Here is a 21,998-nt window from a genome sequence, read left to right as displayed (position 1 = left end):
AATTTCTCTGACGCCCTATATCATATCAACAATTTCCAGTTCCTTGGCCCTAACTGCCTCCTTTTCACCATGGACGTCCAATCCCTTCTCTACACCTCCATCCCCACCAGGATGGTCTGAGGGCTCTCCGCTTCTTCCTCGAACAAGAGGCCCGAACAATCCCCATCCACCACTACTCTCCTCTGTCTGGATGAACTTGTCCTCTCACTGAACAATTTCTCCTTTAACTTGTCTCGCTTCCTCCAAATAAAAGGTCTGGCTATGGGTACCCGCATGGGCCCTAGTTATGCCTGTCTTGTGGTGGGGTATGTGGAACATTCCATGTTCCAGTTCTACTCAGGCCCCGTCCCACAACACTTTTGTCGGTACACCGATGGCTGTATCGGTGCTGCTTCATGCTCTTGTCTGGGCCTGGAAAAATTTATTGATTTTTCTTCCAATTTCCACCCCTCTCTCACTTTCACATGGACCATCTCTGCCACTTCCCTCCCCTTCCTTCACCTCTCTGTCTCCATTTCTGTTGATGAACTGTCTACCACTATTCATTACAAGCCCACCGACTACCACAGCTACCTCGATGACAGCTCTTCACACCCTGTTTCCTGTAAGGACTCCATCCCATTCTCCCAATTCCTCCCCATCTCTCACATCTCTTCCAATGATGCCCCCTTCCAAAATGGCACTTCTGACATGCCTTCCTTTCTCCTTAACAGAGGCTTTACCCCAACTGCGGTTGACAAGGGCCCTCAACCCATCTCCCACACCTCTGCTCTCACCCCTTCCTCCCAGGACCATGATAGGATCCCCCTTGTCCTCACTTTTCACCCCACCAGTCTCTGCATTCAAAGGATCATTGTCCTCCATTTCCGCCAATTCCAACATGATGCTACCGCCAAACACATCTTCCTCTCTCCCCACCCACCCCCCCCACCCCGTATCATTTCGTGGGGACCTTCCCCTCCATGACACCCTGGTCCACTCCACCAACACCCCCAAGTCCTCATTCCCTTCCCACGGCACCTTCCCATGCAATCGTAGAAGGTGCAACACCTGCCCCTTTACCTCCTCCCTCCTCACCGTCAAAGGCCCCAAACACTCCTTTCAGGTGAAGCAGCACTTCACTTGCACCTTCTTCAATTTGGCCTACTGTATTTGCTGCTCCCAATGCGGTCTCCTCTACATTGGGGAGACTAAACACAGGCTGGGTGACCGCTTTGCGGAACACCTTCCCTCAGTCTGCGAGCATGACCCAGACCTTCCTGTCACTTGCCATTTCATCACACCACCCTGCTCTCAGGCCCACATGTCCGTCCTTGGCCTGCTGCAATGCTCCAGCGAAACCCAACACAAACTGGAAGAACAGCACTTAATCTTCCGTTAGGCACTTCATAGCCTTCTGGACTTAAGACAGAGTTCAACAACTTCAGACCATGAACTCTCTCCTCCATCTTTACCCCCTTTTTAATCCAATTTTTAAAATTTTATTTATTTTTTAAACGTTTTTTAAAAATTCTTTTTCCTCCAACCACAACTTCTGACCTCCCCCACAAAAAGGGCCATCAATGTCACTTGTTTTTATGTTGTGCTTTCACAGAACGCTGACCCTTGTTCTGTTAGTAACACATTCTGCTATCTTACCTTTATGCCGCTATCAACATTTGCTTTAGTCTTCAACACTACCACTAACACTCCCTTTGTCTGTGTTCATGACATTTTTGTCAAATTTATCCTTAGCTCCCACCTCCTCCTGACCTATTTTGCTCCATCCCCGCTTAAAGAATATAAAATCCATCACGTTTCTATTTTTCTTTAGCCGTGAAGAAGGGTCATACAGACTCAAACCTTAGCTCGGTTTCTCTCTCCATGGAAATTGCCAGGCCTGTTGAGATTTTCCAGCATCCACAGTATTTTGCTTTTATGTGTAGGGCAGATTTCCTTTCCTGAAGGACATTAGTGAACCCCATGGGCTTTTATAATAGTCAGTGATAGTTCCATGGTCACCATTACTGAGGCTAGTTTTATATGCCAGATTTTATTAACCGAATTTAAATTCCACCAGCTGCCATGTGATTTGAACCTGTGACCTCAGAGCATTGGCCTGGGCCTCTGGATTACTACTCAAGTGATATTACTACTGTGCCGCCATCTCCCCATGATAGGTCTAAACCTTCCATAGTGCCTCAACAAGCTGGGCCCTGTTGGGGAAATTAGTAGTGGGTTGTAAATGCAGTGTTGCCCGCACTCCAACATTTCTGCTTTATCTGAACACTTGTAGTTCATTAGGCTGTGGGGCCAGCTGTGCAACACGTGGGACTTAGTTTCACCACTCTCGTGTTGGCTGCTGCAGTGAACAAACAGCAGCAGCAGCAGCATGAGCCTTCACATTTAAAGGTCCACTCCCCAAATACTTTCAGAAAGGAGCGCCACTCATCTGTCGAAGATCGGAGGACACTTCAGCTTTAAGGATGCCAGCTGTCAGAGGGGCTGCGAGCCAGAGAGCATCCCTCTGAGCTACCTATAGGTAACGCTCCTTGCCCATTCGGTTTGGTATTTACCTCTGGTCCACACCATCATCCTGTACTGCAAGACCCCTACTCTGCCATGCTGTTAAATCCTACAATATTGCAACCTGTGCTGTGACACTGGACTGCTTGCCCACCTGGTTATACCATCATGCTCAGTGCTATTATAACCCTTAGCAACCTGTTACACCTCAACTTGCATGGTACCATAACATTGACCCATCACAGCTACCTGTGTACGGGAGTTGACAGAAAGTGGAGCAGACCTTTTCATAATCTCGTCAGCACTTACCCAACATATTTATATCCACTGTAGGCAATAAGATCAAACGTAGTGAGGTCAGTGTGTACTGATATTAGGTAGAGTGCGAGGACGAGGGCCAAAACCTCGATAATAACCCATACTAGAGCTGTACTAGCACAAATTCCGAGCACCTCAGGAGAAAATCTGAAACACAGATACACAGGCCCCATTACCAGCTAAACACATCACTACAGGACATAGCATTCACTCCCATTGTACACAATCCTAATGGACTAAACCCCTTCCCATTCACTCCCATTGTACACAATCCTAATGGACTAAACCCCTTCCCATTCACTCCCATTGTACACAATCCTAATGGACTAAACCCCTTCCCATTCACTCCCATTGTACACAATCCCAATGGACCCAAACCCCTTCCCATTCACTCCCATTGTACACAATCCCAATGGACCCAAACCCCTTCCTATTCACTCCCATTGTACACAATCCTAATGGACCCAAACCCCTTCCCATTCACTCCCATTGTACACAATCCCAATGGACCCAAACCCCTTCCCATTCACTCCCATTGTACACAATCCCAATGGACCCAAACCCCTTCCTATTCACTCCCATTGTACACAATCCTAATGGACCCAAACCCCTTCCCATTCACTCCCATTCTACACAATCCTAATGGACCCAAACCCCTTCCCATTCACTACTATCCCAATGGACCCAAACACCTTCCCATTCACTCCCATTGTACACAATCCCAATGGACTAAACCCCTTCCTATTCACTCCCATTGTACACCATCCCAATGGACCCAAACCCCTTCCCATTCACTCCCATTGTACATCATCCCAATGGACCCAAACCCCTTCCCATTCACTCCCATTGTAAACAATCCCAATGGGCCCAAACCCCTTCCCATTCACTCCCATTGTACATCATCCTAATGGACCCACATCGCTTCCCACTCACTGAAGTGGACTGGGATAGGATTTTAGCAGGAAAAAATGGTTTATGAACAATGGCAGATGTTTAAGAAAATAGTTCATGACTCACAACAAAGACATATCCCAGTGAGGAAGAAGGATACAAGGAAGGGGATAAACCAACCATGGTTAGCCAAGGAAGTTAAGGATAGTATGAAATTAAAAGAAAAGACGTACAATGCGGCAAAGATTAGTGGTAAGTCAGAGGATTGGGAAAGTTTTAAAAACCAACAAAAGATGACCAACAAAATACTAGAGGGAGAAAATAAACTTTGAGGGTAAACTAGCAAGTAATATAAAAATGGACAGTAAGATCTTTAAATATATAAATAGGAAGAGAGACAAAAGTGAACATAGGCCCCTTAGAGAATAAGGCTGGGGAACTAATAATGGGGAACCAGGAAATGGCAGAGGAGTTGAATTAATACTTTGCTTCAGTCTTCACAGTAAAAGACACTAAGAGCATTCCAAAAATACTAAATGATCATGGGGTAAAAGAGCGGGGGGAAATAAATACAAAACTATCACCAGAGAAAAAGTACTGGGGAAACTAATGGGGCTAAAGGCCGATAAGTCCCCTGGACCTGATGGGTTGCATCCTAGGGTATTAAAGGAAGTAGCCACAGAGATAGTGGATGCACTGGTAGTTCCAAGAATCCTTAGATTCTGGAAAAGTCCCAGAGGATTGGAAAACTGCCAATGTAATACCCTTATTCAAAAAGGAGACAGACAAAAAACAGGTAACTATAGACCAGTTAGCTTAACATCTGTCATTGGGAAAATGTTAGAATCTATTATTAAGGGTGTAATAGCAGAGCATTTAGAATTATATAATCTAATCATGCAGAGTCAGCTTGGCTTCATGAAGGGGAAATCATGCCTTACAAATTTATTAGAATTCTTTTGAGGAGGAAACAAGCAGGAAAGATAAAGGGGAACCAGTAGATGTAATATATTTGGATTTCCAAAACGCGTGCGATAAGTTACTGCATGTAAGGCTAATTAAGATAAGAGCCCGAAGTGTTGGGGGTAGTAATATTAGCATGGATAGAGGATTGTCTTCAACCAAGGACTTCCCCCCCCCTTAAAACAGTGGCTGACAGGGCCTTGACCATGTCCGTTCCATTTCACACACTTCAGGCTTCACCCCTTCCCCAGTCCTCCCAGAAGCACGATAGGAACCCTTTGTCCTTACCTTTCGCAAATAGAAGACAGAGTTGGGCTAAGGGGTCTTTTTCAGGATGGCAACCTGTAACTAGTGGAGTGCCACAGGGATACGTGCTGGGGCCTCAATTATTTACAATATATATTAATGACTTAGGTGAGGGAAGTGAATGTACTAGCGCCAAATTTGTGGATGATACAAAAATAGGTGGGAAGGCAAGTGGTGAAGATGACACAAGGAGTCTACAGAGGGATATAGAAAGGTTAAGTGAGTGGGGAAAAAAGTGGCAGATGGAATATAACGCGGGAAAATGTGAGGTTATGCGCTTTGGCAGGAAGAATAGAGGAGCTGAATATTATTTAAATGGAGAAAGACTGCAGAAAGCTGCAGCACAGAGGGATTTGGAAGCCCTTGGGCACGAATACCAAAAAGCTAACATACAAGTTCAACAGGTAATAGGGAAGGCAAAAGGAACGCTGGCCTTTATTTCAAAGGGAATGGAGTATAAAAACAGGGAAGTCTTGCTAAAACTATACAAGGCACTAGTTAGACCACACCTAGAATCCTGTGAACAGTTTTGGTCCCCATATCTATGGAACGATATATTGACATTGGAGGCAGTCCAGAGGTTCACTAGATTGATTCCGGGTATGGAGGGATTTTCTTTTGAGGAGAGGTTGAGTAGGTTGGGCCTGTATTCATTGAAGTTTAGAAGAATGAGAGGTGACCTTATTGAAACATATAAGATTCTTTGGAGGCTTGACAGAGTAGATGCTAAGAGGTTGTTTCCCCTTGTGGGAGAGTCTAGGACCAGAGGGCATAATCTCAGAGTGAGGGGTCACCCATTTAAAACAGAGATGAGGAGGGGTTTCTTCTCTCAGAGGGTAGTGAATCTGTGGAATCCTTTACCGCAGAGGGCTGTAGAGGCTGCATCATGAAGTATATTCAAGGCGTAGGTAGACAGATTTTTAATCAGTAAGGGAATCAAGGGTTATGGGGAAAAGGCAGGAAAGTGGAGTTGAGGATTATCAGATCAGCCATGATCTCATTGAGTGGTGGAGCAGACTCAATGGACCGAATGGCCTACTTCTGCTCCTACGCCTTATGGTCATTCCCATTATGTTCAATCCCAATGGGCCTAACCCCTTCCCATGCTCTTTCACTGCCCCCTGGTGTTTATGGGGCTCCTGTACTGTTTCTAACGAATGTTTAGTAGAAACCATTAATTAAGAAGGAAAACTAAGGGAAACCTTTTCACTCAAAGAACAACAGAGGGGCAGAATAAACTAGATATCAAAGCGTCGGTAGAGAGATAGGGGATTGGGGTCTCGGGTGAGAAAGTGGAAAAGAGACAGAGTCTTGTTGGGTTGAAAGAGTTTTTCCAGCCACTAGCATGCAGCATGGTTATAAGATCATGTTTTCAAGCACATTATTCTGATGGCAGCTTTAGGTAAAGTTGGTGCTTTGCCAAGCACTGCAGTAAGTGCACCACCACCACCACCTCCCAACTCCACCGACAGTGTAGTGTTACACAATGCCCCCATGGGCACAGTGCAACACTGCCATACTCGGGCACAGAGCAGCACTAATCCGGTCTTGCCCCCATTCTAATTTACTTCTTCCTATCTCAGTTCCATTTTTCCTCCCCTTATCCAGCCTCTACCCTGAGTCTGCGACTTTTCTGACACCCTCTGAAACTAACAGCTTCTGGACGCTGTCTCTTTTTCACCACGGACAACCAATCTCTTTACGCCTCTGTGGCCCTATCAGGCTGGCCTGAGACTCTCTGCCTCTTCCTTGAATGGAGGCCCAGCCAGTCCCCATCTGCTGTCACCCTCCTCCAGCTGGCTGATCTGGTCCTCGCAAGTGAACAACTTCTGCTTTGACTCCGTTCACTTCCTCCAGTTAATGATGCTGCTGTGGGAATCCATATGGATCCTAGCTGTGCCTGGCTTCTCCATGGCCTTGTGGAACATTCATTATTCCAGTCCTACTTAGGTCCCCTCCTTCCTCTCTTTTCCCCCGCCCCCCAGGGCACCGATGACTGTATTGTTGCTGCTTCCCGCACTCACCCAAACTGGAAAACTCTTTATTAACCCTGCTTCCAATTTCCACTCCTCCCTTGCTTTCACCTGGTCCATCTCTGGCTCTTCCCTTCCCTTCCTCAGCTTCTCTCCCCCGCATTTCTGGGGGTAGGCTGTCAACCAATATCTACTACAAGGCCTAGTGACTCCCACAGCAACCTTGATGACATTTCCTCTTGTGCTTCCTTTATCCCATTCTGAGTTTCTCTGTTATATTTGTTCTGTTGATTTAACCTTCCATTACAGTGCTTCAAGTACGTCTTACTTCATCTTCAACCAAGGACTTCCCCGCCCCACCTTACTACAGTGGCTGACAGTGCCTTGACCATTTCACGCACTTCAGGCTTCACCCCTTCCCCAGCCCTCCCTGAAGCACGATAGGAACCCCAAGTCCTTACCTTTCACTCCAGTAGCTTCCACATTCAACGGATCACCTGCTGGCATTACCGCCACCTCCAGCCTGATGCCACTGCCAAACACATCTTCCCCCACCCAGCCCACTTTCAGTGTCCCAAAGGGATTGTCCACTTTGGAACGTACTGGTTCGCTCCACTATCCTCCTCCCCTTCCCTTCCCACTGCACCTTCATCTGCAGAACATGCAAACCTGTTCTTTTACCCGCTCAGTTCTCACCGTCTGGAGTCTACACACGCTCCTTTGACACGATTTGCTTGTACGTCTTTCAATTTAGTGTACTGTATTCAATGCTCACGATGCACCCTCCTCCATACTGGGGAGAGCCAATGCAGATTGGGTGATCGCTTTGCACAACGCCTCCATTCAGTCCACAAGTCTGACCCCGGAGCTTCTGGCCACCTGCCGTTTTAATTCTCTGTCCCAGTCTGTCCTTGGCCTCTTACACTGTTCCAATAAGGCTCAACGGAAGCCTGACGAACAGTCCCTCACCTATCAGCCTTTAGGACAATTTCAGATCATCATCACTGCTTCCATTTGTTTCAAACAGAATCTGCTGGCGATGCTTCTGCCATTGTCATTTACAGTTCCTCTAGACCCATCTTCTTTCTTCTATTGTCCTATTACCACCCGACTTCTGCCATCCTATCTCTCCTGCCTTCCTTCCGATCACACGCATTTCCCTTTGATCTTTTCTCCCTTCCCCTCCCTCTCCCTACACCTGTGCTTGCTTAAACCTGTTACGTCTCCAACATTTTCCCTTTCTGATGAAAGGCTATCGACCTGGCACACGAATGCTAATTTTCCCTCATCGCGGACGCTGCCTGACCTGCTGGGTAATTCCGGCATTTTCTGTTTTTATTTCGGATTTCCAGCACCTGTAGTATTTTTGTTGCTTTGGCAGCGCAACCCCCAGCCGGCCCGCTGTAATACTAACCTCTGTTGGATGCCCAGTGCCACCCCAGCCAACAGGATGTACGTAATAAACGCCATGGCTGAAAAATAAAACCAAAGGCAGCAGTCAGCCCTTGCTCTAAAACAACAACTTTGCATTTATATAACGCCTTTAATGTCATAAAACACCCCAAGGCGCTTCACAGGAGCGCTTTAAAACGAAATAGGACACAGAGCTACATGAGGAAGTAACAGGGCTGATGTCCGAAAGCTTGTAGATTTTAAGGACCGTCTTAGGAGGAGGTCAGGGTGGTAGGTTTAGGGACTGGATTCCAGAGATTAGGGCCCAGGCGATACGGGCTGCCAGTGGAGTAGTGATAAAAAGCGGGGATTTTTTAAGAGAATCAAACATGTGTTTCATCTCGTTAATCGCTCCAGATGGCAGTGCTGAGGAGCTGGGTCCTGTAGCCCACACTGTTCGTCGGGTACACCGAGAAGTGTAAGCGGGAACCACGAGCAATGGGTGGGAGAAGTCAACAAAAGAATGTACTGTCTCCCTGCCCAGAGAGGGGCTGATTCTACATTGTGCAGAGGGTCATGGGGCTGGCAAGGGGGGCGGGGGGTGGAATTGGCCATCTACGAGCTGGCAGATTGTGGGTGAGAAAACACCACATCCTGAACTAAATTAAATGGCATGTCCAAAATTAAGCACGACATCACAGGACTGCAGGGGAGCGTGATCCAAGGTCACAGGCTAAAACAAGTTGCGTTTCTGTTGAATTGTGGCTATAATCGCTAGTGTGCTTTGCAGCCCTGACGCTCTGGTACTCCTATTCTGTCAGTAATGGGTTAGTGATACTTGTGAGTGATCAGAAATCTGTTCTATCAGCTTAGACCTTTATATATGGCATACACGTAAATTGACTTTTGCATTGCCCAGAGAGCTGTTGGTTTTTTTTTTGTATAGAAATGATGACGACACAACTGGGAGATGCACTTCAGAAACACAGCCCACAGAGCTAGCTACTGGTCAGAACAAGTAATTACACTGTGACAATCGGCATAGGAAGGTTGAATGAAAAATATTACTTCGGATGTGTGGTGCCGAGTTCCACATTCTTACCATTCTCTGGGTGAACAAGTTTCTCCTAAATTCCCCATTGGCGACTATCTTATATTGATGGCCTCTAGCTATGCTCTTCTCCACAACAGAAAACGTTCTCCCTGTATCCGCTCTATCAAAACCTTTAATCATTTTGAAGACTTTATTAGGTCATCCCTCAGCCTTCTTTCTTCGAGAGATAAGAGACCCAGCCTGTCAATCCTTGTTGACAGAAGCGTGACTAAAACCTGTGACGACAAGAAGTATTTTTTTATTCATTCATAGGATGTGGGCGTTGCTGGCCAGGCCAGCATTTATTGCCCATCCTACTTGAGGTGGTGGTGGTGGTGGTGAGCTGTCTTCTTAGAGCAGCTGCAGGCCATGTGGTGTAGGGACACCCACAGCGCTGTTAGGGAGGGAGTTCCAGGGTTTTGACCCAGCGACAGTGAAGAAACAGCCGATGTGGTTCCAAGTCAGGATGGTGTGTATATGATACATAAAACCACTTTGACCTGTTTATCGTGATGCCAAAGTAGATTTAACTTGGTGTAAAATGCAGGAACCTTTCAAATGGACAAGGTTCATAACGGGAGTAGGAAGCTTGCTCATTAATGAAACTTGCTGCAGATTCTGTGTAGACAGGGTACAAGCTTTGTTCTGAAGCTAGTATATTAAAGATGAAGAGGCTTAGGATCAGGTACAAGGGCGTTTGTGTCCGGTACCTTGTATGAAGCGGTCAGGCTAAAGACAGCCTGAAGAAATCTGAATTCAGGTAACTCAGCCTGCATGGTGCTTTCAGGACTGAGTGACAACTCGGTGTCCAGATGGGGATATACTTGGCTATTGTCTATCCATTGGTTAGGTTCAGGGTTCCAATAAAGACTGTGTGGTGAATAGTCAAAGCCTCAAATACAAGCTACATTATGGGTGCAGACCCATGTTTATCAGTACTGACTTTGATGAAGTGATGGGCCTTTTGTTATCTGTGTTTGAGCTGATTTGGTACAGGTTCTGTAATCGAGTGAGATCTGCTCTATCCAATACTGTTTCACCTTTATGTTTAATAAATCTACCACATGGGAGTGGTTGAGGAGAATTGCATGGATGCGTTTATTCAGCTTCCCCTTAAATGCATGAGATAAAATGAAGGAGGATATAATGATAGGATGAAATGGAATAGGGATACACAAAATATCAACATCAACGAGTTGGGTTGACTGGTTCATTTCTATGCTGTCCATGCTACATAATGTAGTCTGTAACCTAAGTAACAAGCCCCGATAAGAGTTTAATTCCTCGCTGACTGAAAGCTATGAGAACGAAAGGGCTTGTGGCAACTCAGCCAAAAACAGGAACAAGGGTATTGGCTCAAACCCCAGGCAATTTATGGAACTTCAAGCTTTCAATTGTTTTCAAACTATTTATAAAAGTACACTCTGCCCTTTCCCTTGTGGAATAGTCACATCTCAGGGAGGAAGGCAGTGGTTCCTAGGATATCATCAGTGGCACTCTGAAAACTGCAAACAAGCTTGGGACAGAGGACCAAGGACGATTCTCCTTCCAAACTATACAGCTTCTGCTCAGCCACAAAAACAAAAAAAAAAAATGCTGGAAAAACTCAGCGGGTCTGACAGCATCTGTGGAGAGAAAGACAGAGTTAACATTTCGAGTCCGTATGACTCTTCTTCAGAGCTAAAGGGGAGCAGAAATGTGGTGAAATATATACTGTTTAAGTTGGGTGGGACAGGTGAAGCTGGATAGAAGGCCAGCGATAGGTGGAGGCAAAGGAGAGATTGCAAAAGGTGACATAAACAAAAGGTCGTAGGGGTGTTAATGGTGGTGGTACTGGCTAAAGGAGGGGCTGATGGTGACATTAAGAGTAGAAAGCAGAATGTGATAATGGCCAGGCCAAGGTAAACACTCTGGAAAGAAGAACATGAGCAAGTGACAGATGGCCCTAGTAGGGGTGGGGGGGGATGGTGGTCAGAAAAAAGATCGAAAATAGGCTAAAAGCTGGTGATAAAACAACAAAATGGAAAGAGATTTTAAAAATAACAATACTAAAAATAAGTGGAAAGAAAATAAGTAAAAATGAAAAAAATAAACATGAATATCGAAAAAAGGGGTGAGGATGGAGGAGAGAGCTCATGGTCTGAAGCTGTTGAACTCAATCTTAAGTCCAGAAGGCGATAAAGTGCCTCTTGCTCAATCTCTCTTTGAATTCACAGCCGAGAATCTGAAATCCAGTGGATTGGGAGTCTGCAGGCCTATAGTGCCGGCCTGTGCCACGGTACGCCACTGCGCTTACATAGTGCCAACATACTGCCCTCCCAAGCTGCAACGTTTCAAAGGTAAAGGTTCACCAGGCTTCGCACCGCAACCTGGAGCGGCGGATTCCAACTGGGTTACTGCCGAGTGTGTGCGAGCCGCCCCCATCCCCCACCCGGCAACTCGTTGCAATAACCACGTCCAACGTGTGTGGCTGGACCGTGGGTAGCAGCAGGCTGCTCAACTAATAGGGCAGCATGCAGCTCGATCTGGATCCTGCCCTCGGCCAAAGTGCATTTCCCAGCAGAGTGCGCGGGAGGTCGCAGTCTCCAGTAAACGGTTCGGACTGAGGGTCCTGGCTCATTTTCCTCTCTCCGGCTGGGACAGCATGGCAAACTTAACTTCCCGACGCTAAGGTCCGAGGAGACCGAGGACATGTTTGGGTCTTTCCCTGGCCCGTTTTGAGGGAGCTTAAAATGGAGCAATTTAATCACGGGGCAATGGCAAAACGGCTAAGGTAGATTACAAGTCATTCCGCTTAAATTTCCTGACTCAGCAAAGTCGTGCATTGACAGTGAGGTAACCATTTGTCTTCCGCAATTCTGACCTTAAAGGATGCTCACCAAATTCCTTGTTATCCAATTCACTGGTGTCAGCCATGGCTCAGTGTTACCCTCCTCACTCGCAAGGTCCTGTTGAGCCCCATGCCGGAGGGCTGGGCACATAACGCAGGCTGACGCTCCAAGGCAGCACTGAGGAGCGCTGCACCGTCGGGAGGTGCCGCGTGTCAGCTGAGGTCCCGCCCGCTCTCTCGGGCGGGAGTGAAAAGGGTTGCACGGAATTATTGGAAGAAGAGCACGGGAGCTCTTCCAGTGTCCCAGCCAATGCTTAACCCTCAATCTACAACCAAAAAAAAATATAATAATAATCTGGTCATTGCCACACTGTAGGAGCCTGTAGTGAGCAGGGTGGCTGCCGTGGTTCTCACATTGCAACACCCCCCAACGTGCTCGGCGGCCGTCACGTGCTTTGGGATGTTCAGGGGTTGTGTAAGGCGCACAAATAGTTCTCAAGACACTGGCACAGAGAGACACCACATGACACACTCACTCGGAATGTACAGGTCTGGAGCGTTGGCGTGAAAATCCTCTCGTGGGGTCAGCCGTGAGTCGACGCGGTATCCAAGCTCCCAATTCTAAGACGAGACAGAAAAATACGCGTGAGAGAATCCGAGCCCTGGACTTTCCGGTTCACACTACAAAAGGAAATGTATAACAGTCCAACTGCAATTTGCTGCTTTGCCTGGGGCTCGATCAGAACCTTACAGGCGAGAGCTGCCTGTGGTGTTGTTTATAATCTGCTCAGCCTGTGCTGCACGTGCGTTGCGATTCTCTCTTTCGATACGGTTCTAAACATTGGAGCTCAGTTTACTAATCCGAAGCATGCTTAAGAGACAAGTGGCAAGCCTCTCCAGGCCTCAGGCCCCGTAAATTGAGTGGAACAGAGGGTTATGTCTGGCACTGAAGCATGAAGAACACACTGACTGTAAAAATTATTCTATTCCTACTGAAAATCCTACTACAGTTATACAATAACTATCCCACCAGCAGATTTGATGAGCTCCTTTGCCAGTTTTGCTCAGTAGGTAGCTTTCTCTCTTAGCCTCAAATGTCAACAGATGCCGCCTCACTCAAGAGACTTGAGCCTTTAATCTCTGCTGGCCCTGCAGTGCCGTACTGAGGGTGGTCTGCGTTGCTGGAGGTGCCGTCTTTCAGATGAGGCCCCATTTGCCCCCTGAGTTGGGCAGATACCTAGCTATTTACCTTCCTGTTGTTTGTGAGCCCTTAAACGTCTATCAGGGTCTAGCTGCCCATTACATTTGCCCGCAAAACAGCAATCACTGCTCGTCTGTGAAGCGTTCTGGGCCAATCCAAGATTGTTAAAAGGTGCTTATAATCAAAAGAGGAAAGAACTTGCATTTCTATAGCACCTTTCTCGCCCTCAGGATGTCCCACAGCCAATGAAGTCCAGTTATTGCTGTAATGTAGGGAAATACTTCCTCAGTACTGCACTGGGGGTTGTCAGCCTAGGTTAAGTGCTCAAGTCTCTGGAGTAGGAGTTGGATCCAAAGGCTTCTAACTCTGGGAGTGATACTGACCGAGTCACTGAAAACTTTTAAGTGAAACAACTTTAAGCGAATCAGACTTTCCTGTTGCAACCAATGTAAAATGCAAAGTGCTTAAATGGTGAAAACTGAAAAGTCTCTCCGTGGCAAAGGTGGAAATGGTCACTACTGACGGCATGATGCAACTCCACCCCACCCCACGCCTGTCAGGTCAGTGTAAAGATCCCTCTAATTTGCAGCCCAACAAGGTACTTACACCTGAGCTTCAGGGAGCCAGTCTTACAGCCCCTTGGCATTTCCATGCTCTTGTCTCTCAGAGATGGACAATTGAGTGCCAGGCGATGGTGTGGGCCCATGTCTGCTAGGATCGGCGTCAAATCAGCCAGCTGGATTTTGCTTTGGAATCCTACAGCCAGCAGAGGGGCTCAGCCTATTGGGTCAAGCACGGATTTAACGCGGGGTTCTGGGCTGCAATTATTATTTCCTGCACAAAGCCCCGGGGCGGGTTCAGTACCTGATGCATGTACGGGAACAGGAGCAGCGCCAGCTTCTTGCTGACATATCTGGTGTCGACCGTGAAGAAATATTTCAGCTTGTTGACGGACACAAACCTGTTCAGCTAGCACAAGGAAGAAAGGAACACGTGGTCAATGTGGCCCGAGCCTGTGAGATTAATATTACCAGCATGACCCCCACGGCGTTGCTCAGGGCGAATCTGAAGTGCCTACAAGAGCAGTCGGGCTGAGTGATGTTACCTGGGACACCGATCGGCTGGTGACGCCAGTCCCGCATCATATGGTTGAATCTTGATGCCCTCTGAAGTGGCCTCAGAAGCCATTCTGTTATACAGTTCCTTCAACAGCACCTTCAAAACCCACCTAGAAGGACAAGGGCAGCAGATACATGGGAACACCACCACCCGGAAGTTCCACTCCAAGCCACTCACCCTCCTGACTTGGAAATATATCGGCCGTTCCTTCACTGTCGCTGGGTCAAAATCCTGGAACTCCCTCCCTAACAACACTGTGGGTGTACCTACACCACATGGGCTGCAGTAGTTCAAGAAGTCGGCTCACCCCCACCTTCTCAAGGGCAACTAGGGATGGGCAACAAATGCTGGTCTTGCCAGCGATGCCCACATCCCGTTAACAAATTTTGTTTTAAAATTGCTCTAAAGTGAAATGGCCTCTGTTGTGGGATTACGGACACTATAAACACTCACAGAATGACACAGTATGTTTGGTTCATTGTGCCTGTGCTGGCTCTATGAGAGTTATCCAGTTAGGCCCAATTGCCTGCTCTTTCCACACAGCCCTGCAAATATTTCCTTTTCAGGTATTTATCCAATTCCCCCTTTGAAAGTTACTATTGCCCTTTCAGGCAGCGCGTTCCAGGTCATTATTCACTTGGGTAAAAAGAAATCCCCAGCTTCCCTCCAGTTCTTTTGCCAATTATCTTAAATCTGCACCCTGTGGTTACTGACACTCCTGCCAGTGGAAAATGTTTCTTCTTATTTACTCCATCAAGGCTCATCATAAACCTCTTCAGAAACACTAATCGCTGCTCTGCTGTGAGCAGTCTCTCCACATCCCTGGCACCCTTTCCAAGGCATTGACATCCTCATTGAAGTGTGGACACAATACCTCAGCTTGGGCCTGACCACTGATTGCGAGCTTCATGCCTCCGTTCATAAAGTAAAGGATCCCCCGTATACTTTTCTTTAAAAAGCAAAACAGCCTTCTCAACTTGTTCGACCTCAGCTGGACTACTGCGTCGAGTTCTGGGAGGAAGGCTGTGAAGGCATTAGAGAGAGGGTGCAGGAAAGGTTCACGAGAATGGTTCCTGGGATAAGGAACTTCAGTTACGTAGATGGACTGGAGAAGTCAGGATGGTTCCCTTTGGAGAAAACGTCGAGAGGAGATTTCATAGAGGTGTTCAAATTCATGAAGGGTCTGGACAGAGAGTAGATAGGGAGAAACTCTTCCCATTGGTGGAAGGCTCGAGAACAAGAGGACACAGACTTAAAGTAATTGGCAAAAGGAGCAAAAGCAGCACGGGGGAAAACTTTTCCCATGCAGCGAACGGTCAGTGTCTGGAACGTACTGCCTGAGAGTGAGTGTGGTGGAAGCAGGTTCAAATCGAGGCATTCAAAAGGGAGTTAGACTGTTATCTGAAAAGGAAGAATGCGCAGGGTTATGAGGTGGTGGTGGGGGAATGGCACTCATTCGGAGAGCTGGTACAGATATGGTGGGCCGAATGGCCTCCTTCTGCACTGTAGATCTCTCTGACTCTGTGTACATGTACCTGCCAGCTTCGCGGGCTTGTGGGGAAGTACACAAACAGTGATTGATCAAGGGGAGACATGGAGAAAACGCTTACACTTAAAGGGGAGACCTGAACTAGAGGCCATCTATTCAAAATAATCACTAATAAATCCAATCAGGAATTCAGGAAAAACTTCTTCACCCAGTGCGTGGTGAGAATGTGGAACTCGCCACCACAAGACGTGGTTGTGGTTGAGGTGAACAGTATAGGAGCGAGACAGTTACTTGACGATATGTTGATAGGGTAAGGTGAACGGGGCTATGAGGGAGCTTGTGTGGAACACAAACACAGGCCTGTTGCGAATGGCCCCTTTCTGTGCTATAGGTGCAAGGAAACATTAACAAGGTACTATTTACTTAGGTTTGTACTTGCATTCAATGCATCTTAACAAATTGCACACAACTGAATGAGCAAGCTGCATTTGTCCAATAAACTGGGTGCTTTAGAGAGTACAGCCAGCAACATTGGAATTGATGTTTGCGTCATGGTTATGGCCTCGTGGTAGATATAAGCCATTGCTCGTTCCTAACGTGGTCGCTTTACGTAGTGGGAACTGCGCCAGCGAGTACACTGCAATTCACTATCACAGGCCACCACTGTGATAATCAAGAAGCCCGTGCCTCACCCAGTACACAAGGCGCCCACCTACCTCTTTATGGACAATGTCTTTTCCTTGGTTGGCGATTGTCGTGCCATAGGCCATGGCAAAATCTGCCACTGGCTCGCTGAGGAAACTGTTGATCGGAAGCCCCACGTCGATTCCTTGGACGGTGTAGCTGGCGGGCTGGGGGGGCTGTGAGGCGCTCGTGTCATCGAAGAGCTGGTTGGGGTCCATCGTGTTGGGGACGGGAGGCCGCACTCTCTGTTTGGGAGCTAGGAAGCAATGCAGACGTTTCCAGTTCACACCAAAAAAAAGAACAACAAACACAGCAGGCGTCGGTGAAAGAACAGATACAACTACGGGAGGTCACAACTTTGCTTCAATATACATGCACTCTCTATGTAATATATTATATATGATATATACACACACGCACACATCTGGATTCCACTCCATATCAACTCTCCAGGATACCAGACCTGAAATGAACAAATCACACTGGAAGTCGTGGGTTAACCCGGAGTCACGACCCCAACACTGTTTGTTCCGTGTATCCTGGGCACACTCTCAAACTAACAATTAATTCTACTTGGACTTTTGGAAAGGGTTGGAGCCAAAGTTTGCCCCACACCCCCTCCCCTCCTCCTTGTGGAAAGCAGAGATTTCTAGGTCTGAAAATATCGAACACTAGAGACGTTTCCCATTCTTGCTCCCTCCCGGTTTGTTCCTCGTTGCAGTCTTTTTTGTGCTGTGGCTCTGCAGGACATACATTCTCTGTCCAACGCCCCGTGTGGATCATTCCACTGCCATGATCAATAGGGTCAGTGCGCTGTTCATTCATAAAGTCGCTGGAACTGAACGCTTGTCAGATAAGAGACAACTCTATCCAAACACCTGCTCCAGGGCTTCAAGATGGCAACCCAAAGCCATTAAAAGATAGAGGAAAATATCCCTTGTTTTAATACCGAACAACCATGGGGGCAAATCGTTTGGATGCACATCCCCTTTAAATAAAACAGCAGTTAAACGCGTACCATCATCTCAAAGCATAGCTTCTCCCTCCCTGAGAATCTGCACCAACACTGAATGCCTGAAATAATCTTTTCTGCTCTTCTGATAGCACCCTGGAGGGAGGACTGTCTGTGCGACTTAACTCATGTTGTCGTGAGTGTACATGAGCCGTACAAACAAAGAATTAGTCACTACACACACACCAGCAGTGTTGTGATCTGGAATCCACTGCCTGAAAGAGTGGTGGAAGCAGATTCAATAGGAACTTTCAAAAGGGGTAATTTACAGGGTCACAGGAAAGCACAGAGGGGCGGGACTAAATAGATAGCACTTTCAAAGAGCCGGCACTTGCTCGGTGGGCTGAATGGCCTCCTTCTGAGCTGTGTGATTCAAGAACACTGCCAGATGTGGTTGAGTGATTCCTTTCCCTATTGAATCCTGTGAACTATGCTATAGTTTTTTTGCATTAAGATACAGGTCTGATGTACCTGTAGCTTAATTTATTAATGTCTGATGCACACTGTCCCTGACTCTGGAGACTTGCGGGTTGGTACTCTCAGATCTCCGCTGTATTTCAGCACAGGAAATCACTCGGAATGATAGAATGCTAATGCGTACGAAACACAGATGTGCCAACAGGCAAGGTGATGCTGTCGTTAACCATCACTCTTTGGTTAATCTCGAAGAGGAAGATCCCATAAACTGGGCATCGAAGATCAGGGTTGAAGTCAGGGGGAATGGGAACCACTCCAGAATGAGGACTATCACAAGGTGCTCCTCGGTTAACCTGCCAAGGTCAGTTCAGTGAATCTCAGCGACATAAGGAACGATGTGGAAGTTATGGGCCTCTGCTGACTTCAGAATAATCACTGGCTTAAAGCAATTTTGAATCTTTGAGACCTGCAAATGCGCTGCCCAAATAAAAAGAATTTTCTCATCACTCAATATACAAGGAACGTTCCGAATGTACTAATATTGGGACACAACCGTCTCCCCCCGACATTCCCACTCACATCACCTGCCACTTACACACCCCACCAACCCCCATCCCCCGCATTCCCACTCACCAGGCCTCACCCAGCTCCCCCCGATCGGTCCCCAGCCACACGCCAACTCACAAGCCCCACCCCTCGAATTCCCACTCCCATCCCCAAATTCCCACTCCCTAATTTCCCAGTCCCCCTGAATTCCCACCTCACCCCTCAAATCCTCACTCCTACCCCAAATTCCCAACCCCCATTCTCCTACCCCTACCCCAAATTCCCACTCCCATTCTCATACCCCTACCCCAAATTCCCAACCCCCATTCTCCTACCCCTACCCCAAATTCCCACTCCCCACTCTCATACCCCTACCCCAAATTCCCACTCCATTCTCATGCCCCTACCCCAAATTCCCACTCCATTCTCATGCCCCTACCCCAAATTCCCACTCCCCATTCTCATACCCCTACCCCAAATTCTCACTCCCATTCTCATACCCCTACCCCAAATTCTCACTCCCATTCTCATACCCCTACCCCAAATTCCCAACCTCCATTCTCATACCCCTACTCCAAATTCTCACTCCCATTCTCATACCCCTACCCCAAATTCCCAACCCCCATTCTCATACCCCTACCCCAAATTCTCACTCCCATTCTCATACCCTTACCCCAAATTCCCAACCCCCATTCTCCTACCCCTACCACAAATTCCCAACCCCCACTCTCATACCCCTACCACAAATTCCCAACCCCCATTCTCATACCCCTACCCCAAATTCTCACTCCCATTCTCATACCCCTACCCCAAATTCCCAACCCCCATTCTCATACCCCTACCCCAAATTCTCACTCCCATTCTCATACCCCTACCCCAAATTCCCAACCCCCATTCTCATACCCCTACCCCAAATTCTCACTCCCATTCTCATACCCCTACCCCAAATTCCCAACCCCCATTCTCATACCCCTACCCCAAATTCTCACTCCCATTCTCATACCCCTACCCCAAATTCCCAACCCCCATTCTCATACCCCTACCCCAAATTCTCACTCCCATTCTCATACCCCTACCCCAAATTCTCACTCCCATTCTCATACCCCTACCCCAAATTCCCAACCCCCATTCTCATACCCCTACCCCAAATTCCCAACCCCCATTCTCATACCCCTACCCCAAATTCTCACTCCCATTCTCATACCCCTACCCCAAATTCCCAACCCCCATTCTCATACCCCTACCCCAAATTCCCAACCCCCATTCTCCTACCCCTACCCCCAAATTCCCAACCCCCATTCTCCTACCCCAACCCCAAATTCCAACCCCCTACCCCAAATTCCCAACCACCATTCTCCTACCCCAACCCCAAATTCCCAACCACCATTCTCCTACCCCAACCCCAAATTCCCAACCCCCTACCCCAAATTCCCAACCCCCATTCTCCTACCCCTACCCCAAATTCCCAACCCCCTACCCCAAATTCCCAACCCCACACCCCCCTTCTCGAACATATAGAGTGTGGGGGAAGGGTCGATTATTACAGGGCCCTGCACTTACGCTGCCGGTAGCTGACGTGCTGAGCCATGGCCGATTCTAATCGGGTTGACCCCTCTCTCTGTCGGTGGGTGTGAGGCGCACTCCCCGCTTCCACTCCCGCCGGCCTCAGGTCGCCCCTCGCAACCACCGAGGTCTCTCAACCAAACCTGCTGGCTTCACTCTGCTCCCCCCCCCTCCAACCTTCAAAAAGTGGGGGAGAGTCCCCGCCCCTTCCACCCGCACGTCTCAGCTCCCATTGGTCAGCACCCACGTTCATCGAAAATGCGTCGCGCCGGGCATCAGGTTAGGTTGATCCAGGCGCAGGCGCAGTGGGTATTTCCCCCCCCAACTCTCCTCCTCCTCCTCCCATCGATGCCACGAAGTCAAGTCCACGGAACAGGTGAGAGGGGCAATGGAGGGTAAATAAAAGTCACACTTTACCTCATGTTTTTTTCATGAAACTTCTATTTATCCCTCTTTCTGACAATGGAAAACGTAAAAGTTTTTATTTCAAAAATTGCCTTGCAAGAGATCATCTCTTAAAGGGGAGGTGACTGATTTTTTTTTGGCCCCATTGAAAAATGGTTGGATGCAACTTTTTCTTTCCTTAAAGGCACATTCAGTGCTCTGAGTTGTGGGAAGGCCTGACACAGCACTGAACAAATTGAACTTTTCTCCACATCTCAACTGGGAGTAATAACTCGAAAAGAATCTGATGTGGACCGGACCGTGTACTTCTGCCTATTCTACCTCCCTTCCCCGCCCTTCTCTTTTTTTTTGTTTGTGAAATGCAGCTTTTAGGGTCTGTCGATCGCTCCTCAAAAGGTTTGAGTCCCAGAGACTTTAGCGCCATGATTCTGGCCGCCCCTCCCAGCGCCAGTGCGGAGGGAGTGCAGTGCTGTCAGGGGTGCTGTTTTTGCAGATGAGACTTTAAATCAAGACCCTGTCTACCCTCTCGGGTGGGCATAAAAGATCCCACTGCCACTAGTTGGAAGAAGAAAAGCAAGGGGGAGCCCAGGGCCGAAATTTATCCCGAAACCAGCATCGCTAAAACAGCTAGTCATTATTGCGTTACTGTTTGTGGGAGCTTTCTGTGTACAAAATTGGCTGTGCTGTTTCCTACATTACAACAGAAACTACGCGTCAAAAGGTGTTTCGTTGTCTGTAAAGTGCTTTGGGAGGTCCTAAGGATGTGAAAATTGCTCCATAACTACATGTTCCTTTCTGAGATTGTAATAAAATTTGTATACTGTGCACTTACTTCATGGTTTTGCTTCATGTGTTAAACATTTGCGCAACAGTTCTGGGAGTCAACATTTAGAATGCAAAACATCCTGTCGATATTTGCCTATCACATTGTAATGACCCAACGAAGTGGTGCTACTGCGTATCACTCTTCCAGCTATTCAACCCACCTGTAAATTACGACCTTGTGGACCCTCTTACTGAGTTCTGTCCATTGCTGGCTTGTATCTGCCGTCCTGTTTCATGGTCTGACTACTGACTGCATTTCTTTGCTCCTGCAAGGGCCCATCCGCTCTCCCTGGGGGCAATCAGCAGGGAGATTGTGAAGCGGTAGAGAACGACCGGTGTGACACATTTTTATCATCCCCATTGTTACGATCCCCATAGAGATTCATAACTTTTAGAAAGATATGGGAATTTCCAGTGAAAATCGGATTTCCAGTTCTGAAGAAGAGTCATACGGACTCGAAACGTT

General features: G+C 47.6%; 1 protein-coding gene across 3 annotated transcripts in view; it reads right to left on the bottom strand.

The window, feature by feature from the left end:
* The window catches only part of naaladl1 (N-acetylated alpha-linked acidic dipeptidase like 1), a 105,081-nt gene extending 84,628 nt beyond the window's left edge, over positions 1-20,453 (bottom strand). For all 3 annotated transcript variants that reach the window (XM_078532912.1, XM_078532915.1, XM_078532913.1), the window contains exons 1-6: positions 20,300-20,453; positions 16,797-17,020; positions 14,337-14,441; positions 12,808-12,892; positions 8,371-8,428; positions 2,815-2,970 (exon numbers count right to left, since the gene is read on the bottom strand). In XM_078532912.1, coding sequence (XP_078389038.1) covers positions 2,815-2,970; positions 8,371-8,428; positions 12,808-12,892; positions 14,337-14,441; positions 16,797-17,020; positions 20,300-20,327 — 656 coding nt within the window. In that variant the 5' untranslated portion in view covers positions 20,328-20,453. The remainder of the gene's footprint in view (positions 1-2,814; positions 2,971-8,370; positions 8,429-12,807; positions 12,893-14,336; positions 14,442-16,796; positions 17,021-20,299) is intronic.
* Between the last annotated feature and the right edge of the window lie 1,545 nt (positions 20,454-21,998).

This window comes from Cetorhinus maximus, chromosome 31 (genome assembly GCF_964194155.1).
Source record: "Cetorhinus maximus chromosome 31, sCetMax3.hap1.1, whole genome shotgun sequence".
In the NCBI taxonomy this organism is placed as follows: domain Eukaryota; kingdom Metazoa; phylum Chordata; class Chondrichthyes; order Lamniformes; family Cetorhinidae; genus Cetorhinus; species Cetorhinus maximus.
This window is presented reverse-complemented; position numbering and strand designations above follow the sequence as displayed.